The sequence below is a fragment of the Pimephales promelas genome, chromosome 24, assembly GCF_988280905.1.
Source record: "Pimephales promelas chromosome 24, fPimPro1.hap1.1, whole genome shotgun sequence".
Lineage (NCBI taxonomy): Eukaryota > Metazoa > Chordata > Actinopteri > Cypriniformes > Leuciscidae > Pimephales > Pimephales promelas.
In genome coordinates, this window is record NC_142792.1 from 14,589,424 (window position 1) to 14,606,958 (window position 17,535).

The 17,535-nt window shown below is 39.9% G+C and overlaps 1 protein-coding gene across 1 annotated transcript; it reads right to left on the reverse strand.

Annotated features, from left to right (window-relative positions):
- Window positions 1–5,956: 5,956 nt before the first annotated feature.
- Window positions 5,957–17,280, reverse strand: nup37 (nucleoporin 37). The gene is made up of 10 exons (XM_039668411.2): window positions 17,148–17,280; window positions 16,546–16,754; window positions 12,929–13,053; window positions 11,560–11,635; window positions 11,169–11,263; window positions 7,055–7,145; window positions 6,742–6,923; window positions 6,405–6,455; window positions 6,228–6,321; window positions 5,957–6,152 (listed from the first exon to the last, which is right to left on the reverse strand). The coding sequence occupies exons 2-10, from the start codon at window positions 16,699–16,701 to the stop codon at window positions 6,039–6,041; spliced, it is 984 nt and encodes a 327-aa protein (XP_039524345.2). The 5' UTR covers window positions 16,702–16,754; window positions 17,148–17,280; the 3' UTR covers window positions 5,957–6,038.
- Between the last annotated feature and the right edge of the window lie 255 nt (window positions 17,281–17,535).

The window sequence follows — 17,535 nt, forward strand, 5'->3', positions numbered from 1 at the left end:
AGAGTAGACAACGGACAACCCCCGAAGAGCAACTAACATCTCCAGGACATTGTCCTTAGTACTAGTACAGTTTATGCATGCTCCATGATAGAAACACTAGTTAATGTATCCTAATCTTTACCATCTTCCTATCAAAATAATCCTCATTTAATGCCATACACATTGGTAAAAAGGGCATAAAGCATAAAGGGGCACATAAAGGGGCACAAACTGCCAGCTTTACTCCAATCATTCAAATGAGTCAGCTTACAACAAAGAAACTTTTCCAGGTTGAAAATGGCACCTTTCTTATTGGTCAAGCCGAACTTGAAAGGTGTGACCCCTGTGTGGGTTACAGTGACCATAGACAGTGACCTCTACTACTTTTCTCTGAGACTTCTGGTTGCTGTTCGTGTGGCACCTCAGCAGGCTTTAACATATCAAATGTGTAACTTCAACATCAACGAGTCAAACTAACACAAGTTCATAATCATTTCTTCGTTCAACGTGGAAGAAAACGTACGGAACCGGACGCTCGTTTAAGTATTGTACATTTAAATAACTAACGTTTCACAGCTGCTTTTAAACTAAGAAACTGATAGTTCTGTTCAGTACTTCACTTTAAAAAAACAAACAAACTTTTGCTGATAATTTACTCACCCCCATGTCATCCACATCGATGTCCATGTCTTTCTTTCTTCAGTCGAAAAGAAATTAAGGTTTTTGATGAAAACATTCCAGGATTTTTCTCCATATAATGCACTTCACTGACTGGTAACCAAACGGTTCAATGTCCAAAAGACACTTTCAGTGCAAACTACAAACTGTTCAAAGGGCTTATAATTCCAGACGATGAATAAGGGTCTTATCAAGCGAAACGATCACTCATTTAAAAAAATAATAATAACAAAGTTTAAGTTTTCTAAGCTCAAATGGTCGCCTTGCTCTGTTCTGTGATGCGCGTTCGTGACTCTCCAGTTACTAATGGAACTAATGAACGAATCTTTTTTCGTGTCATTTGGTTCATTAATGAAATGAACGAATTGACTCGGGAAAAGATTCGTTCATTTTGTGAAGTGCATTATATAGAGAAAAATACTGGAATGTTTTCATCAGAAACCTTAATTTCTTTTCGACTGAAGAAAGAAAGATATGGCACCTTGGATGACATGGGGGTGATTATCAGCAAAAGTTTTTTTTTTTGAAAAGTGAACTACTCCTTTAAATCATATAATTTTACACGTGTAAGTTATGCGTGATTTGTGTGTAGGCCTATGAGTTTGTTTAGATTAGTTGTTTGTGATTTAGTTAGATAAAACTTGTGCACATTCATGTGAGTTGATTCTAGCCACTGACTGTAAATCAACGTCACTTTAACGATGCGATCACAGCTACATGCTAAGAAAGAGTTATTTTTCTGTGGCCATGGAAAATATCCTTTCTGAGAGTTGATATATGATCAGGATGGATTGAACAGATTATTTAATCGTAACATTAACTGAGCTACATCAAGTAGCTTAAATTCTATAAACTGATCCAAAATTAGTTATAATTCATATTTCCCTTTTTAACATCATAAAATGAATTTACTGATTTGGCCCCCACAGGAAAGCACAACTTTTAACAGGCAGCTTAGATGGAGGTCGGAACAACTCAACTGTTCTAGGCCTACTCATACTAAAAGATTAGACTATATTTGTCTCCATGGCCCAAGCACAGGCCAAATCGTCTTCAAGGAAAATCCACAAAGCGAGGAAACAGGTCACTCTGCCCTGCAATTCATTGAGTTCAGTTCAGGGGTAAATGAGGCTCTATAAGCTGGCTGGCCTTTGTTTGCCTTGAACATGCTGAATAAAACGAATCAGAGAGAGGAGAGAGAGAGAGAGAGAGAGAGAGAGAGAGAGAGAGAGAGAGAGAGAGAGAGAGAGAGAGAGAGAGAGAGAGAGAGAGAGAGAGAGAGAGAGAGAGAGAGAGAGAGAGAGAGAGTTTGTCAGGCAAATAATGTAATAAATCTAGGAGAGAGGAGAGGAGCAGACATCTGCTTTCATAAACCAAATTCAAGCACTTAATCGTCTCTCGTATCTCATTTTACACGGCGCTCAACCCAACCCACAAATCCCTCTGAAAACCATAGCTTGAATCTGAATCCATTACTAACAAAACAAATGTGCATTGCCATAGCAATACAATAACCACTGATGGTTCCAGTGAAATTCAAATCCCAAATGCTTATTACGTCACATCAGAACATTGGTGTCACTGAATGCAACAAAAGGGGTTTCGGAAGTAGGCTAATTCCATTCATTTTCTCCATAGGGGAATTGCTTTAGAAAGCTAACTTAGAAATCTTTAAAGACAGACCTACTGTGAGTGTGAGGGTTATTTATAACAATAAAGGGTGTTAATTGTTGATATATGCTGTTGCTGAAGCCATCAGCCCACATTATTTTAAAATATTTTTGTAAATAATCAGAATTCCTGGTTTAAAAAAGAAATCAGTGCATGATGGAGATCTCACTGCGGTCAAAAATTCTGGGATTTGGTATGCACATGCACACCTATGGTAATGTACCAAAATACTGAGAAAAGCTATATAATCTAATAGTATTGTGACAAACAAATTGCACAAAAATAACTGTTTAGCACCCACCCACTCCCATTTGTGCAGAGGTACCGGAACCAGAATTGTTCAATTCTTTACAATAGGTTTACATTACTGTTCAACTACTTTTTTTTTGCCATTGGTTCAACTAACAAAGAAAGTGAAACCACTAGTCTGGTCCTCACAAGATTTTATCCAGGAGAGCCCTCATGAAATTACATTATCTCCTGGAAATCAAAAAGAGGACTCCTTCCTTTTGTTCTTTTTCGCTTTGTCTTAAGTAGTGAATAGGATTATGCCTTTGAGCCATACGGAAGCTCTCAACTTGGTTGAAGCTGCTTTGATCATGGTGATTTTTTTAGTCATTAAAAGTACTCGCCAACTTTGAAGGCTTAAGGCATTAAGCCTTTGAAGGAGGGCTTGCGTAGGCTTTATTTAATGACAGAGAGCATCTGCTGGAAGAAATGCCGAAGCGTACTCTATCACAAGGGCCATCTTTCCTGACACGGGATGACTAAAATATTCCAAAGAAAAAAATGATTCTTTCCTATATGATGCATACTCTAATGCTCTGATTTTGATTAAAAAGGAATATTCACAGCACTCTGGCACAACCCTCACTACTAAGTGTAACCAGCCACCAGATGGCAGTCTTGGATTAATTTCGATAATTTAAAGTAGATTTTGGAAAGGTGATCATCTAGTGTATTACATTTCCTGAAAAAATCCTTTTGTTTTTTTTTTTTTAATTTTTTTTTAATAATTTCTCAATTCTCTTCCAGAGAGTTATTGTATCCTTTGGAATAATGTCTCTTGAGTGAGAGTATGTGGAAGAGGCTGACATTGATTCTCCAAGCTATATGCAGCTGGTCCTGCACCAGCCACGTTCAGTGCTACCAAAGCCTTGTTTCAGACCACACTGAACTTATTCAAACAAAGCCAGCAGACCAGGACAGCAGTAGCATGTTATGATTGCGGATGGTGGTGTGCTTCTAGACTCCAAGAATCATACAGGCTTGTCTTTCGGGCTTGAAAGAGTGTAGGTTCATTACACCCTCTTCTTTATGAACCCGTTTCAATCACACAATATGCCCTACTGTTACAAATGGAGCACATGCAAAATCTCACATGGAAAACTTCTCTAGGGTTGCTACACTTAGTCATGAGGTGCATGCAGAAAAAAAGGAAATAATATCATAGAGGAGGACCCATACAGCTCCTCGATTGTCAATAAGTCTTTTAAAATAATATGTTAAGCATGACAAGTCTCAGAGTGTTTGGTATGGTAATGGATATGACAACGTTGATAATGGTCTTAATAGATCAGAATATGCCTGCTAAGCTGCTGCTGCTGAGCAACATGGCTTGAAACTGCCAATATACACTCACCTAAAAGATTATTAGGAACACCATAATACTGTGTTTGACCCTCTTTCGCCTTCAGAACTGCCCTAATTCTACTGGCATTGATTCATCAAGGTGCTGAAAGCATTCTTTAGAAATGTTGATGAAGATTTGTGGGATGCACATCCAGGGCACGAAGCTCCCGTTCCATCACATCCCAAAGATGCTCTATTGGGTTGAGATCTGGTGACTGTGGGGGCCATTTTAGTACGGTGAACTCATTGTCATGTTCAAGAAACCAGTTTGAAATGATTCAAGCTTTGTGGCAAGGTGCATTATCCTGCTGGAAGTAGCCATCAGAGGATGCATAAAGGGATGGACATGGTCAGAAACAATGCTCAGGTAGGCCGTGGCATTTAAATGATGCCCAATTGACACTAAGGGGTCTAAAGTGTGCCAAGAAAACATCCCCACACCATTACACCACCACCACCAGCCTGCACAGTGGTAACAAGGCATGATGGGTCCATGTTCTCATTCTGTTTATGCCAAATTCTGACTCTACCATCTGAATGTCTTAATATAAATCGACTTATCAGACCAGGCAACATTTTTTCCAGTCTTCAACTGTCCAATTTTGGTGAGCTCTTGCAAATTGTAGCCTCTTTTTCCTATTTGTAGTGGAGATGAGTGGTACCCGGTGGGGTCTTCTGCTGTTGTAGCCCATCCGCCTCAAGGTTGTGCGTGTTGTGGCTTCACAAATGCTTTGCCGCATACCTCGGTTGTAACGAGTGGTTATTTCAGTCAATGTTGCTCTTCTATCAGCTTGAATCTGTCGGCCCATTCTCCTCTGACCTCTAGCATAAACAAGGCATTTTCGCCCACAGGACTGCCGCATACTGGATGTTTTTCCCTTTTCACACCATTCTTTGTAAACCCTAGAAATGGTTGTGCGTGAAAATCCCAGTAACTGAGTAGATTTTGAAATACTCAACCAATGACCATGCCACACTCAAAATTGCTTAAATAACCTTTCTTTCCCATACTGACATTCAGTTTGGAGTTCAGGAGATTGTTTTGATCAGGATCACACCCCTAAATGCATTGAAGCAACTGCCGTGTGATTGGTTGATTAGATAATTGCATTAATGAAAAATGTAACAGGTGTTCCTAATAATCCTTTAGGTGGGTGAATACACAACACACTGCTGTGAGCAATTAAGACATGCCTCTGCTGTACACGAATTACTCATAGCAGATCTATACAGGTGGAGCTGGGGAAGGTGGAGGGTTTCTAAAAGCACGTTGCAACTGCTATAGCAAATGCTGAACAAGTATTTGAAGGTTGAGCAGCGAGCTCATTGGCAACTGACGCAGGACCCAATCAGCTAAAACCAACATAAATACAGAGCATATTTGTTAAAGAAAAACTTAGTACATGAAAAAAATCTGATTTGTTTTTGTGTTCTTTTTTGTCATTGACCCAACTTTTCTACCTTTTGGCCTCACACCTTCCTACCCACACAACTGACCTGAGAGAACCCTTGTTCCCCCCTTTGAGACTCTCCTGTGTTTTTCTTGGAAAAGCACGACTCACGTCGTCTTGTGTTCCCCTTGCACTACAGTTTCCCATGCTTGTCTTCAACTTCAGGGTTCAACTGTTGAAGCACAAATAGCATTGCGGCTCTATCTCCCCCACCACACATGCGTCACGGTCGAGTGGAGGAAGTTCCCCTGTAGTGTAAGGAATGGGACTGCAGATTATTATCCTGGTGGAGTCAGTGAGACAGTCTATATGAGCACCTGTACAGAGTTTTTTTCTCACACTCAATCGTTCTGCAATGAAAACTGCCAGCTCCTGCCGCTTGGCGACCTTTGGCTCAACTTTAAGCCAGCTTGGCAGAACACCACACCAAAAACTCTGATACAATGCTTCGCAGAAAAAGGGGAAAAAATTGGGGGGAGAGAAAAGTGTCTCATTTCCCACAATTGTTAGTCTGAGTTCTATAAAATAAGACACAGTGGAGTAAGTACAGTGACAGCGCATGAAAAATATGACTTTATTTATTGAAAAAGCAAAACAGAAGAACTCTCCAGTTGATTTCCATCCAGGTTACATCTCCGTCATCCAGAAGAACAGCTTTCGGTCCCCACCGACGACACAAAGAGGCAGGGTCTTATGCCAGCTCAGACCAGCCCCCACAGACGCTGAACCAATCATCACAGGCTGCAATGACAATTGTGTACCATAAGGGGTAGGTAGGTAGGTAACACAAACAAACAAGTACATCAATTTACAAACCTGTGGATGGCCCAGGTGATGCACCAATAACTGACTGTTTATTTTTCCTGGATAGCCCGTGGTGGCGAAAAGATTTTCATTTGCCCTTGACCATCTGTAGAAGAGAGGCCATCACCATTATAGTCATGAATGCAGTCCAACAAATAATGAATGATCTGATATTTAGTGAAAATGTACCGGAAATGTCTAGCCTTCCCAACATGAGCTGGTCTCTTCTCCAGTGGATAACTACAGGCAAAACACATCGGTATCATTTACAGACAGTTTACTTCACTCCTACATTACAGCATGATCCGAAACTCCTCCACACTAAATCACCATAACGACATTCAAATGAGCAGGTTTTTGGATGTCCGACTTAAAATCTTGATTCTCAGAAAGATAAACTAAATTAAGTAGAACAGGGGAGATAGTAGACAATATGCCTGGGTCATGCTGACCACATTACATTTTTTAAATCTGCTTTAAAAGTTTTGAACGATGACGTTGACCACAGAGACAAAATTGTGTTTACCTGGAGCGGGTAATGTCCCAGATCACCCAATCATTGGCCACCACGGCTCCAACCTTAATAGTGTTTGTGAGACACCAGTCAGCTGACATGAGGGGCATCTGCCCGCTGTCCAGAGACAGAATGGCATGTTGTGTAACAAGGTCATAGAAGCGTATAGTGCCTTTCTTCTCCGCCACCATCAACTGTATCAATCAAAGATATACAGTATTTTGATTTGGTATACATTGGTAGTCTGAAACCAAACTGAAATTCTGGGACTTAAAATCAAATTTGACAGTACACATTAGCTCTGTACAAGACTTTTGTTTCTGACCTTACAGATGTCCTCGGGGTGCCAACAGACGCTTACACCAGGGGAACGCAGTCTGAATGAAGTGGTTTCATGACCATCAAGGTCCCACACTCTTCAGGAAGGAAAGCAACAATATAATTTTCAGGTAAATACAACTTAAAATGCAGAGATACATTTTGTGAATTATGTTACAGCTTATGATAGTACTTAAACATAAAAATCTATGGAAAAACTACAAGGGAGTGAAACAAGCCATGTGTACTTTTAACTTTGATGATGTTCTTTTTCAATTTTTCCCAATTCTAGTGTCTGTTCTGTTAAGAAAATTCACAAACTAAATCCAAATAAGGGGCGCAATAAATTCACAGAGACAAAAGGAAATGGGCCAGCAACAGGAAAAAAGACTGAGGCCATTTATGGGTTATTACATCACCCCTGTCCTCATGTGTTCTTACCCTTTCAAAGGCATACACAAACTAAAAAAAGAAACTGTCAGAACCAGGACACTAATCGAAAGCAGCAAAATCATAATCCTAATAAGAGCTCAATTAGGCACACAGAAAAAAGCCAGATGCCAAAAATAGCTTCCCGTCAATGCGAAACCAAAGCATAAACCGCTAACCTAAAATAAAACAACAGGATGACATAAGACTACAGAGTTTGAATACAACTTCAATAGACGAGTAGGCATTAGTGATACCATCATTCAGGGCACTTCAAACAAGGTATACATTTTATCAGTATGCATGTTCCTTGGGAATCAAACCTATGACCTTGGAGTTGTTAGCTCAAGCAGTTGAACTGCATGAACCCTTTTCTGCAGCTGACCTGCTCCACTGAGAAGCAGGACTGCCAATACCTCCCAGGCACAGAAGACTTTAACTCCAAATCTGCTTCTCGAAGTTTGTGAAAGCACCCTAGGACAAGTAAAGGTACAGCAAGAGGCCTGCAAGGAGACGCAATAAATCATTTGGGCGGAGAAGACTGGAGATCAGATTCTGGATGGTTTCACTGGAGATCAGATCTTGGGTTTACTATATCACACGGGCCCGAGTGAAGAGAACCACAATTTCCCTAAAATGAGTTAGAACTGTGGAGGTTTTCTGGGAAAGCGAAAGAGGGGGAAAAAAAGAAGCCTTCCATTAATGGGAAAGACGCACAACCGCTTGGTTGATGAGGTCATTGAGAAGTCTTCATCAAATGAAGGCTCCAAAGCCTGTCTGAATGTCAACCGTGCAGTTGGGTAGATTGATATCTTCAGCTGGGCGGTACTTGGAGGACATGCCTCATGCTCAACAGCTCTCAGACAGGGGTCTTTGTAAGCATCTGAGCTCTGCCCAATACATTTGCCAGGAACTCCTGAACTGTCTCCCCGAGTCTGGGTCATCTCTGCTCTGATCAAGCTCCTTTGAGTGAGGTTTCAGACCACACCACACAAACATGGTTAAAACCCCTTTACTCAGAACCCCTCGCCAAGCAAGAGTTCAATTGCACGCAAAACCAAAACCGCCAGCCCTGACAATCGCCAGGGTATTCAAGGAAGCAAAAAGTCAGCTCTCTACAACCCTGACCAAGCCAAATGAGGATTAAGACACTAAGCAGACAAAAAAGTGGGAAGCATCACAAACAGTGTGCTACTCCTATTGCGTAAGGCTCTTCAACGACTGACGCAGCATAACACGCAACAGCCACGTACAATACGAGTTGAAAGAGATGGAAGTGTTTGAAGTCACAGAGGATCTGAGAGGGAAAACAAGGGGAGGGTCTGTCTGGCTTGTCTGTGTTTTCCCACACTGCACAACCGGGAAGCTGAGCCGAGCGTGTGATGTGATTTTTAGGATGGGGAAGGGGTGTGAAATGCTGAAATTGAGTTAAGAACTGTTGAAACAAACATTTATGGTGGTGACCAGGTCAGTGGCTAATTCCTTGTCAAATATGATATGAATAACAGTTCAGACCTGACCTGTTTAAAACAACAGTGTTAGTAGTTTTGTTTATATTCAGGTGCTCTCAGCAGCCAAGATAAGACGTTTTTGTGGTCTGGTATAATTTATCAATCATGAAGGGTATGAAAAGTTTAAAACCTCACACAGAACCTGGAGGGCAAAACTAACCTGAAAACAGCCATCGTAACCAGATTCACTTTACGGACCATAATGGATTGGTTTCAAAACCGAGTAAGCTTAGTGCATAGCACTACATTTAGGGAACATATTCTAAGGTACTAATATGAACCCTTTTGGGGTATAGATAAAACAAACGTGTCTCTTAACAAGTTGTTGTACCTCTAAAGGTAACATTAAGGTACCTTGCATCAGTAAAAATCTTAGACAGCACCAAATGTATCCTTCTTAGATGAAAAGTTATGTGTTATCATTTTAGCAAAACTCTATAGCGGAAACATTGTATGTGCATCCATACTAGCATCCAATGCTGGGGACAAAGATCCCAATATGCTGCTGAATAGAAAAGTTGGTATTATCAGCAGGGAAGGTGTCACACATGCAAAAACATGCTAGCTAAAAAGCCAGATTTGTATCAAAAGCACAGTTTGTGTGGCCTGACTGGAAAAGGCTCACTCTTTCTCTAACATTAACCTGATCTTTCTCTTGTTCCACCTCGCTTGTTCCTCCTGCGTCCCATTTTTTCTCAACGTGACAGAATTTAAATCTTTCTGCAGATGGAGCGCTCCACTGTTTTCTCTGGCTCCACGGGAGAGGGAGACTGAGGCTTACGGCGGATGTTTCCTGCTTCGATCCCTTCAGTGGCCCCTCTACTCCCCAACCAAACACACCATCTGACACAAAACCTACTGACCAAAGCAACATATATCAACTAGCTGCCTCTAAATTCTGATGGGCATGTGTAAGGTATGTTTTTGGAGGCCACAATAGGTAACATTTTCCTCACGAGCATGACCACAATGAGACACCAAATCTCAAATCATGATATCAAATCTCTCATTTGAGCTGGCAGTTCAGGATTAGTAATATATGGTAACTGCAGTGGTTTGCACCTTACTGTGCTGTCGGGTGGGCCATGATTTATTCATAAGAAATGGTTATTATTTAATCAAAATAATAAGCTGCTTCTCCCTGGGCCAGTCTTAGGGATTACAAAAGGGGTTTCAGCACATCCAGGATCCAGCAGAGAAGAAGCCCATTATTGCCGAAGCTGAAAACTGAAACGTCTCATCTCCAACTGTGATAAAGATCATCGATTCCTTCTTTCATCAAAGCCTGAAGCCCCACCAAAATCAATAAAACAGCTGCGAGAAGAGTGATGGACCTACTGTAGATCACTCTTATTCTCAATGACGCCTCACCCCTATGATGAGTGTATGAAAACATTATCGCAGCGCAATGGGTCAGTGCTAACATACTGTGTGCACCAAGATTCAGAGCAGAGCTTCAAGCTTGATGGGGAAGATGAAGGTTAATATCAAACAAAGGATGTAATATCCACAAGGCAATGGCACAGAAATGGCAACATCACCTGATCATCATGTTAAGAAAGCATAGTTCCACCATCCAAACTTTAAGAAGTATACCATAAAACTGTCATGGCATGGTCCGCATAAAAGATCCAGTTACTGAAATTTGGATCTCTAGAAGGAAAACTACCGTCTTGGTCTTCATCCACCTTGAAGCCATTAAGGTTTGCAAGCTGGGAAGGCTAAAGTCGGGCCATTGAGTTGTGGCAGGCCACAGCACTACAACATCCAGGTGTGTCAGTTACATGGTTCTGACGCAAAAGGGAAGACCCGAGACTCCAGGAGTGCTCTCTTACATTACCTCTGACTGCCAGGAAACCGCACTTACCTCAGTGGCTGATTGGTGGGGCCACATTCAAGAAGCTCGTTAACTGCGGCCGTGGAGAGGAAAAGCCACGGCTACTGATTGGATTTCCACGTTTAACCAATTACTTAGAAAAACTGTGCAAGCAAGTGGCGGTTGACGCTTACACAGACCAACAGTGAGCCATGTTGTGTTTAGTGTTGGGTTTCAGTGTGGAAATTTGGTCAAGACTTTCTGCATCATTAACAGAGAACAGAACACACTCACACACACACGCACACGCACATATATATTTTCACTTTCTCACACTCATACACTTGGACTAAAGTGCAACTAACCTGCAAGTGTGGTCATCGCTGACAGAGGCTATTTGCTTTCCTTCTACAGGTTCAAACACTACATGATTGATGTAGCTGGTGTGGCCTTCCATCAACTAGGCAACACAAGAAATCCAAAAATTGAACAGTGAACAAGTCAGCCGAGGACACAGACAAACTTTTCCGTACATTATCACACCCATCTTGACATTATAGATATTGATATATTTATATTTTTGAGCCTTTTGACAATATTTGTGAACCTTAAATGATAATGATCATTGATAGTTCAATCGATTTTTCATTTGAATTGATTCAGACCTCATGAAATCGAATTATTTTTTTTATTGTAATTTTAGAACACCAGCAGAATCATTGCGAATACATTGAATTTTCAACAAGAAAGGGCTACCTTTACATCGCAGGAGTTGTTTTGGAGATTGGATGTCCACAGCCTGATTTTTTTGTCTGCCGCTGTGGTGCAAAGCCTGAAACAGGAGCACATTTGTTTTCTTTCAATAAAACTGCATTTAGCCACCATCATGGGTATGTGGGTGTGTAATAAACCACCACACTCAGAAGATAAAACACCGGAGAGATTAAAAATGTTTAAGACATACGACTCAAGTCAGAATATCATCACGCCATTTGTCTGTTCAAAATCCAACCAAACCAAATAAAAACAGCTCTACCACTAATCAGCAGCAGCAATTATTCACACAATTACACTAACTCACCTCTGACAAGAAAAACACTTTCAGTTAGAGAATCGCACGCACATTTTGATGTTACTATACCACACACAGACACAAAATCTTCTTACATCCTCAAACAAATAAGAATCACACGAGTTCTTGCCATGAAAGGTCCAATTACAATCACAAAGTTCTATCAACATGTTCATTTACGAGTTGTCTTTGGCTAGATTGTTGCGCAGATGGCGTAACATCACAAAGACACCGATCATTTACATGCCAGCAGTACAGCCAGGCAACCAGTCAACCTGTCAATAACCTCTGACTCTGTGTCAACCCACACGTCCAGGAAACATTAATAAGATCTCTAGTACTCCGTTCCCAAGAGGTACACCTACAATGAAGAAAATAAACCCAAATAAGGGGCAGTGCACACAGTTAAGCACGCTACACCTTCCGCTCTGACCACAGCATGGCCAGGAAATAACTCTGCCCTTCCCATGCTGCTAAAGCTACAGGAAACTTCCCCACCGGGAGCAGAACACTCCCAAGTCCAGGAAGGACATGTCAGACTGACAACATCTTATTCAATTCTTGATACAAACCAGATCAAATTAAAGCTGTGACAGACACTTTCCACTGCTTGACATGAACATACAAATCTTGGTAATTAATTGATGCCTGGAAAATGGGTCTCTCAGTGATAAAAACATTCTGAGTATGTTTGTGCATGTGTGGTAAAATATCTCAACTCTCAAATATCGCAATTGACTCAGACATCAATTAGGATGCGAAATTCAATAGTGCAATACAGAGAAAGCATATTTATCTAACATTTAAAATAACATCAGGATTTGTGTGGTAAAATAAATCAATTATCATATGCTTTGTCTGAGGCTCTAATGAAGAGAATGAACCCGGCTGTAGATGAAGAACTATATGGTGCCTGGCATCAAGACCTGCGCTCCTTCCATAGATCATCATAATTCCACATCTTCTATTACAAACACAAAGTCACATTATAATCCATCAGTCTCATTCGGTTTCACCCCTGCATAAAAACGCAGTACACGTCCAAAGCCGTACCTGATGACGGGAGGGAGCTTGTCCAGGCGGGTTTCGGGGCTCCATGCGATGGCATCCACGCGTACTCCATGCTTGAATACTTGCAAAGAGATGAACTCTACACCCTCGACCTCTGTGTCTTCCTCCTGCACAAATACAAATCACTAGGCTGTGGACACCATCACTTAAATGACAGACAGGACTAGATATGTTGGCTAGACACCATCCTGGTAGAAAATGTGTATACTGCTTCTGTAGGATGCATACGTAATTTGGCTGAATCTGAAATTGCATACTCGCTGATTAGATTTTTTTTTTTTAACAAGCATTTACTTTGCCACAGTTAAAAAATATATTTTATGTAGTGTGAATGTCTATAGTTTGAATGCTATCCAATCATACGATAGTAAACCGTCCATTAGAAGCGTACGTTTTGCCTACTGTTTTATGAATACTGTAAATTCGGACATACTATTTTCACACGCTGCTTATTGACGACTATATTAAAGGGAAGTATGTAGGGATGGGGCCGATCCGATCCAGTATCGGTATCGGGACCCGATACCAGCGTAATTCACGTATCGGATTTTTCCGATCCAACCTGCGGAGAAATCCGATATTTATGATCCATGTCTGCGCTTTAACGTTGTCTGCTGAAATGACTCCAAAAGGGATTCCCCGGGCCTGCTAGTCTGCTAGCTGGTTGCAAACTGTGGAATGGATATCCTGAACGAAGGTGCAGCTCAATCATAGACTGTAAAAAATAGGGCTCAATGAGACACACAGACCCCCGCTCAGGAAATCCATTCCACAGTTTGCAGCCAGTTAGCAGGATAGCATTGAGCTACCAACATGTTCGCTGTGTGGAAATCCTATGGTGGAAATACTTCACACTGGAAACACCGCAGCAGAGCAAGACAGCAAAATGCAATGTTTTTGTAAAGCCGTATAAATTAAACTATTTGTCTGTGATGCATGTTTGCAATTCGCAGTCCAGAAGAGAAAGAGAGAGCTCTCTCACGCAGTGCCACAGCAAGCACAACACGACAGCCCTGCTTAATGCGTGACGACAGAGGACAGAACTAAACATTCAAACGTAGCCTGGTTACATTTTAGATCTGTGATATTAGTCGGATTTCCAAAGATTAAAGAATGTATTGAGGTAAAAAACCATTAAAAACAATAGCCGCATTCTGTCTAGCCAACTTCCCATCGCGGCGGTGCACTGTCATTTCTCCTTAAAACTAAAACTTTAAGACGGAATCAGCAGCACGATCGGTGATTGTTGTAAAATGCAGTCTCTGCTGTTGCTAAATTGCGGGACGCTTTTAATAATAAAAAGAGCTATTAAAAGCACAAAATTTGCGCAAGAGATCTGTTCCCAATGCGGCACGCGCTCCGTAACAGACCGCAACAAGACAAGCAAATTATACTCTGGGCTTCATATGCGCGTCCAAACGATCAAATGTAGCCTGCACAAAAATGTCAAAACGACCGGCTTGGAGATTAACACTTAAACCACCGTTTATGTCTAAAATGAACGTAGTTATGGAAATAGTTGGGAGAAAATATGGTGCATCAGTAGATATGAAATCTGAACTCGTTCTTAAAGGGGCAGCAGTATAAATGTGACGATTGCGACATTACTGAGAATCAAACAACAAAAGGCAAAGAGAAAATCACTCACAGCTCTTGAATGAATAACTTCAGCTTTAATAAGCATAAATCTATCTATGATAAACTTTGCAGTGCTATTTTACTTTTGATTACTTTATTATAATTCTTTTTAGACCATACCTGAATAATGTTACTAGACCTTCCTGAAATTAAAGCACTGTGTAGGCCTGTATAATGTGTATCTTTGTTTAATTGTCTATCTATTGTTTATATCTATTGTTTAATATATATATATTGACATACATACGTACATATCATCCTTGCTTGTAGAGAGGAGTTTATTTCAGCATCATATAAAATCAACAATAATGATAAATAGTGTTAAAGCAAACACAGCTCTGGTATCGGAAAAGTATCGGTATCGGCCGATATCCAAAGTCAGGTATCGGGATCGGATCGGAAGTGAAAAAATGTGGATCGGTGCATCCCTAAGTATGCATAGTATGCAGCGATTATGCAATTTCTGAATGTCTACATTTCCTAGACAACCTCTTTTGCCAATATATGTAGTATGCAATACTATATCCCATAACTCGCATAAATGTATAAGAATTGGCCTTTAAAGGGATAGTTCACCCGAAAAGGAAAATTCTGTCCTTAATTACTCACCCTCATGTCGCTCCAAAGTAAACCCGTAAGACTTTCGTTCATCTTCGGAGCACAAATTAAGATATTTTTGATGAAATCTGAGCAATTTCTGTACCTCCATTGACAGCTACGTATCACTTTGACACTTCAAAAAGTTCATAAAGAGATCGTAAAACTAATCCATATATTATCTGCAGAGACTCAATCGCTTAATATGACGAACAGATTAAATTTAGGCTATTATAAACATCGAGCAAACTTTTTGTGTCTAAGTGGTAGTTGCGTAGCTATCAATGGAGGGACAGAAAGCTTAATTTGTGTTCCAAAGATGAAAGAAATTCTTACGGGTTTAGAACGACACGAGGGGTGAGTAATTAATGACAGAACTTTCATTTTTGGTTGAACTATCCCTTTAATTTCAAGTGTGATGAATGAACATAATGCATAATACTTCTAAGAGCTGCTTTAACCTTCAAATGGTCTTCGTTTCCTGTTTACACTTCTGGGCTTTGGGGTCTATAAGACCCCAACAATTGACTGAGTAATAGTACAAAAAATTTACATTTTTAATCATACAAATAATATATCTTTTTTTTGTTTACTTCTCATCTATTCTTTAATGCTGTGTTTTTGGAGATATAAAGTACTTTTGCATCCATATACCACACAATTCCTCAACTACACCATTAGCTTGCATATGAAATATTGTTATGATACATTGCATTTATGCTCTAGTACTAGGCCTTCATTTCTGTTAAAAAAAATTCAGATTTATGCCGGATTTTTTTTTTTTTTTTGACACATGCAGTAAATCTATTTAGTTTTTTTTTTCACATTTCCCATTCATTTCAATGTGGGGTCAGAACAACTGAATCAAGCCCCGTTTTTTGTGTGTGTATAGATAGATAATGTATGAAAAGTCACAAAATCGTATTCCACTGAGATGAAGGGAACCTTTTTTTCATTAAGTAAAAGTCCCCATGACCCAATTGAGGGCTACTGAGTTTTTTCCCCCATATATTTTTTTTCCTAATATAAAATAATGACATTTCAATTCGATATGCAACTTATAATTAGTTGCAAAATAATATTTTGTCAGTGTAGACAATTACATTTAAGCAGTGTTTACTTTTGACAGTAAAACCGCTTGTGTCCACCTTGCATCCGCATTCTATCCACCCTAGATAGTATAAAAGATTAGTTATCTTTAATATTATTTAGGGTGTTTTGTTCAACCTATAATGGTTCACCAATGATCAAATCACAGACAGGTGTGCTGGAGATGGATTTTAGTAAGGTTTACAGATCTACATGAAGTTTATAGATTATAGAGAGTGCCCTGAATGATCAATCTGGTGGATTACTGTTCTTACCTTAAAACGACAAGTGCCCACGACTACATACTGGTTTCCTCCATACGCCAGGAGTGACGCAGGTGAGCCACAGTCAAATGGACTGAACTCCACAACATGAACATAGTCCTCGCTGGGCACTGTGTAGGTTGCAGAGCGAACTGTATCATCTGGCATCTTCCATCAGACGAATCTTTGTTATTTGGGTGAAAAGGATTTACTTGTCCTTTCTAAATGATAAGTAACAATGGAAAAACATTGAACATGTATTTTATTTGGAAGAAATGGTAAACAAAAGTTCACTAAATGTTATAATATATCTATAATGTGCAGTGATAGGATGAAATGTGTGCCGTGTAGAAACTCATGAAAAATAGATAGCTTCAAATATATTTTATTAATTAACTCTACAACTTAATCTCTGCTGTACCTCATATGCTATGTTATGTAATAATAATAATGAATACATTACAATTTATTTACGCTCTCCGTACACTTGTTTTCACTGTCGAAGTTGTGTGAAGTTGAGCTGCACTTCTTTCAGATAAGAGACCGCACACCGATGTGTAACGAGTCTATCCTATTCATGCGCATGAAAATAAATATTAAAGCTATATACAAACCTGATATAACTTTATGATCGTCTGGTCGAATAAGTTAGCGCTGTCGCGCATGCAATGCTGTGATTGTTTTCAGCGCGCTTTCTGGTCACGTGATCGCGTTTGTTTTCTTCCAGGTTAGTAACGTAATCGTGACGCAAGCCCATAGATCCTCCTGTCTGATTCTGATCTCTTTCTTTTTCTTTTTGGCTCATTAGAAAAAAGATGTATTAACGCACTTCTTTATTTTGGTTTATTGTAAATTTCAATTTTGCCCCTGCACAACTTTATTTATATTTTGTTGTTAACTTATAAATAATATAAATTAGACATTCTAAATGTTTTACTGATCTTATTATTGTGGACATGCTTAATAAAATACACAAACGACATAAACAAATGTAAAACGCAT

What these genes read in the sequence shown, in the direction of transcription:
- nup37 (XM_039668411.2), bottom strand. Translation starts at nt 16,701, where the DNA reads ATGCCAGATGATACAGTTCGCTCTGCAACCTACACAGTGCCCAGCGAG. An exon ending in ACAACTCCTGCGATGTAAAG is followed by an intron (nt 11,264 to 11,559) that starts GTAGCCCTTTCT and finishes TGTGTTGCCTAG; the next exon opens with TTGATGGAAGGCCACACCAG. An exon ending in ACCCCGAGGACATCTGTAAG is followed by an intron (nt 6,924 to 7,054) that starts GTCAGAAACAAA and finishes TGATTGATACAG; the next exon opens with TTGATGGTGGCGGAGAAGAA.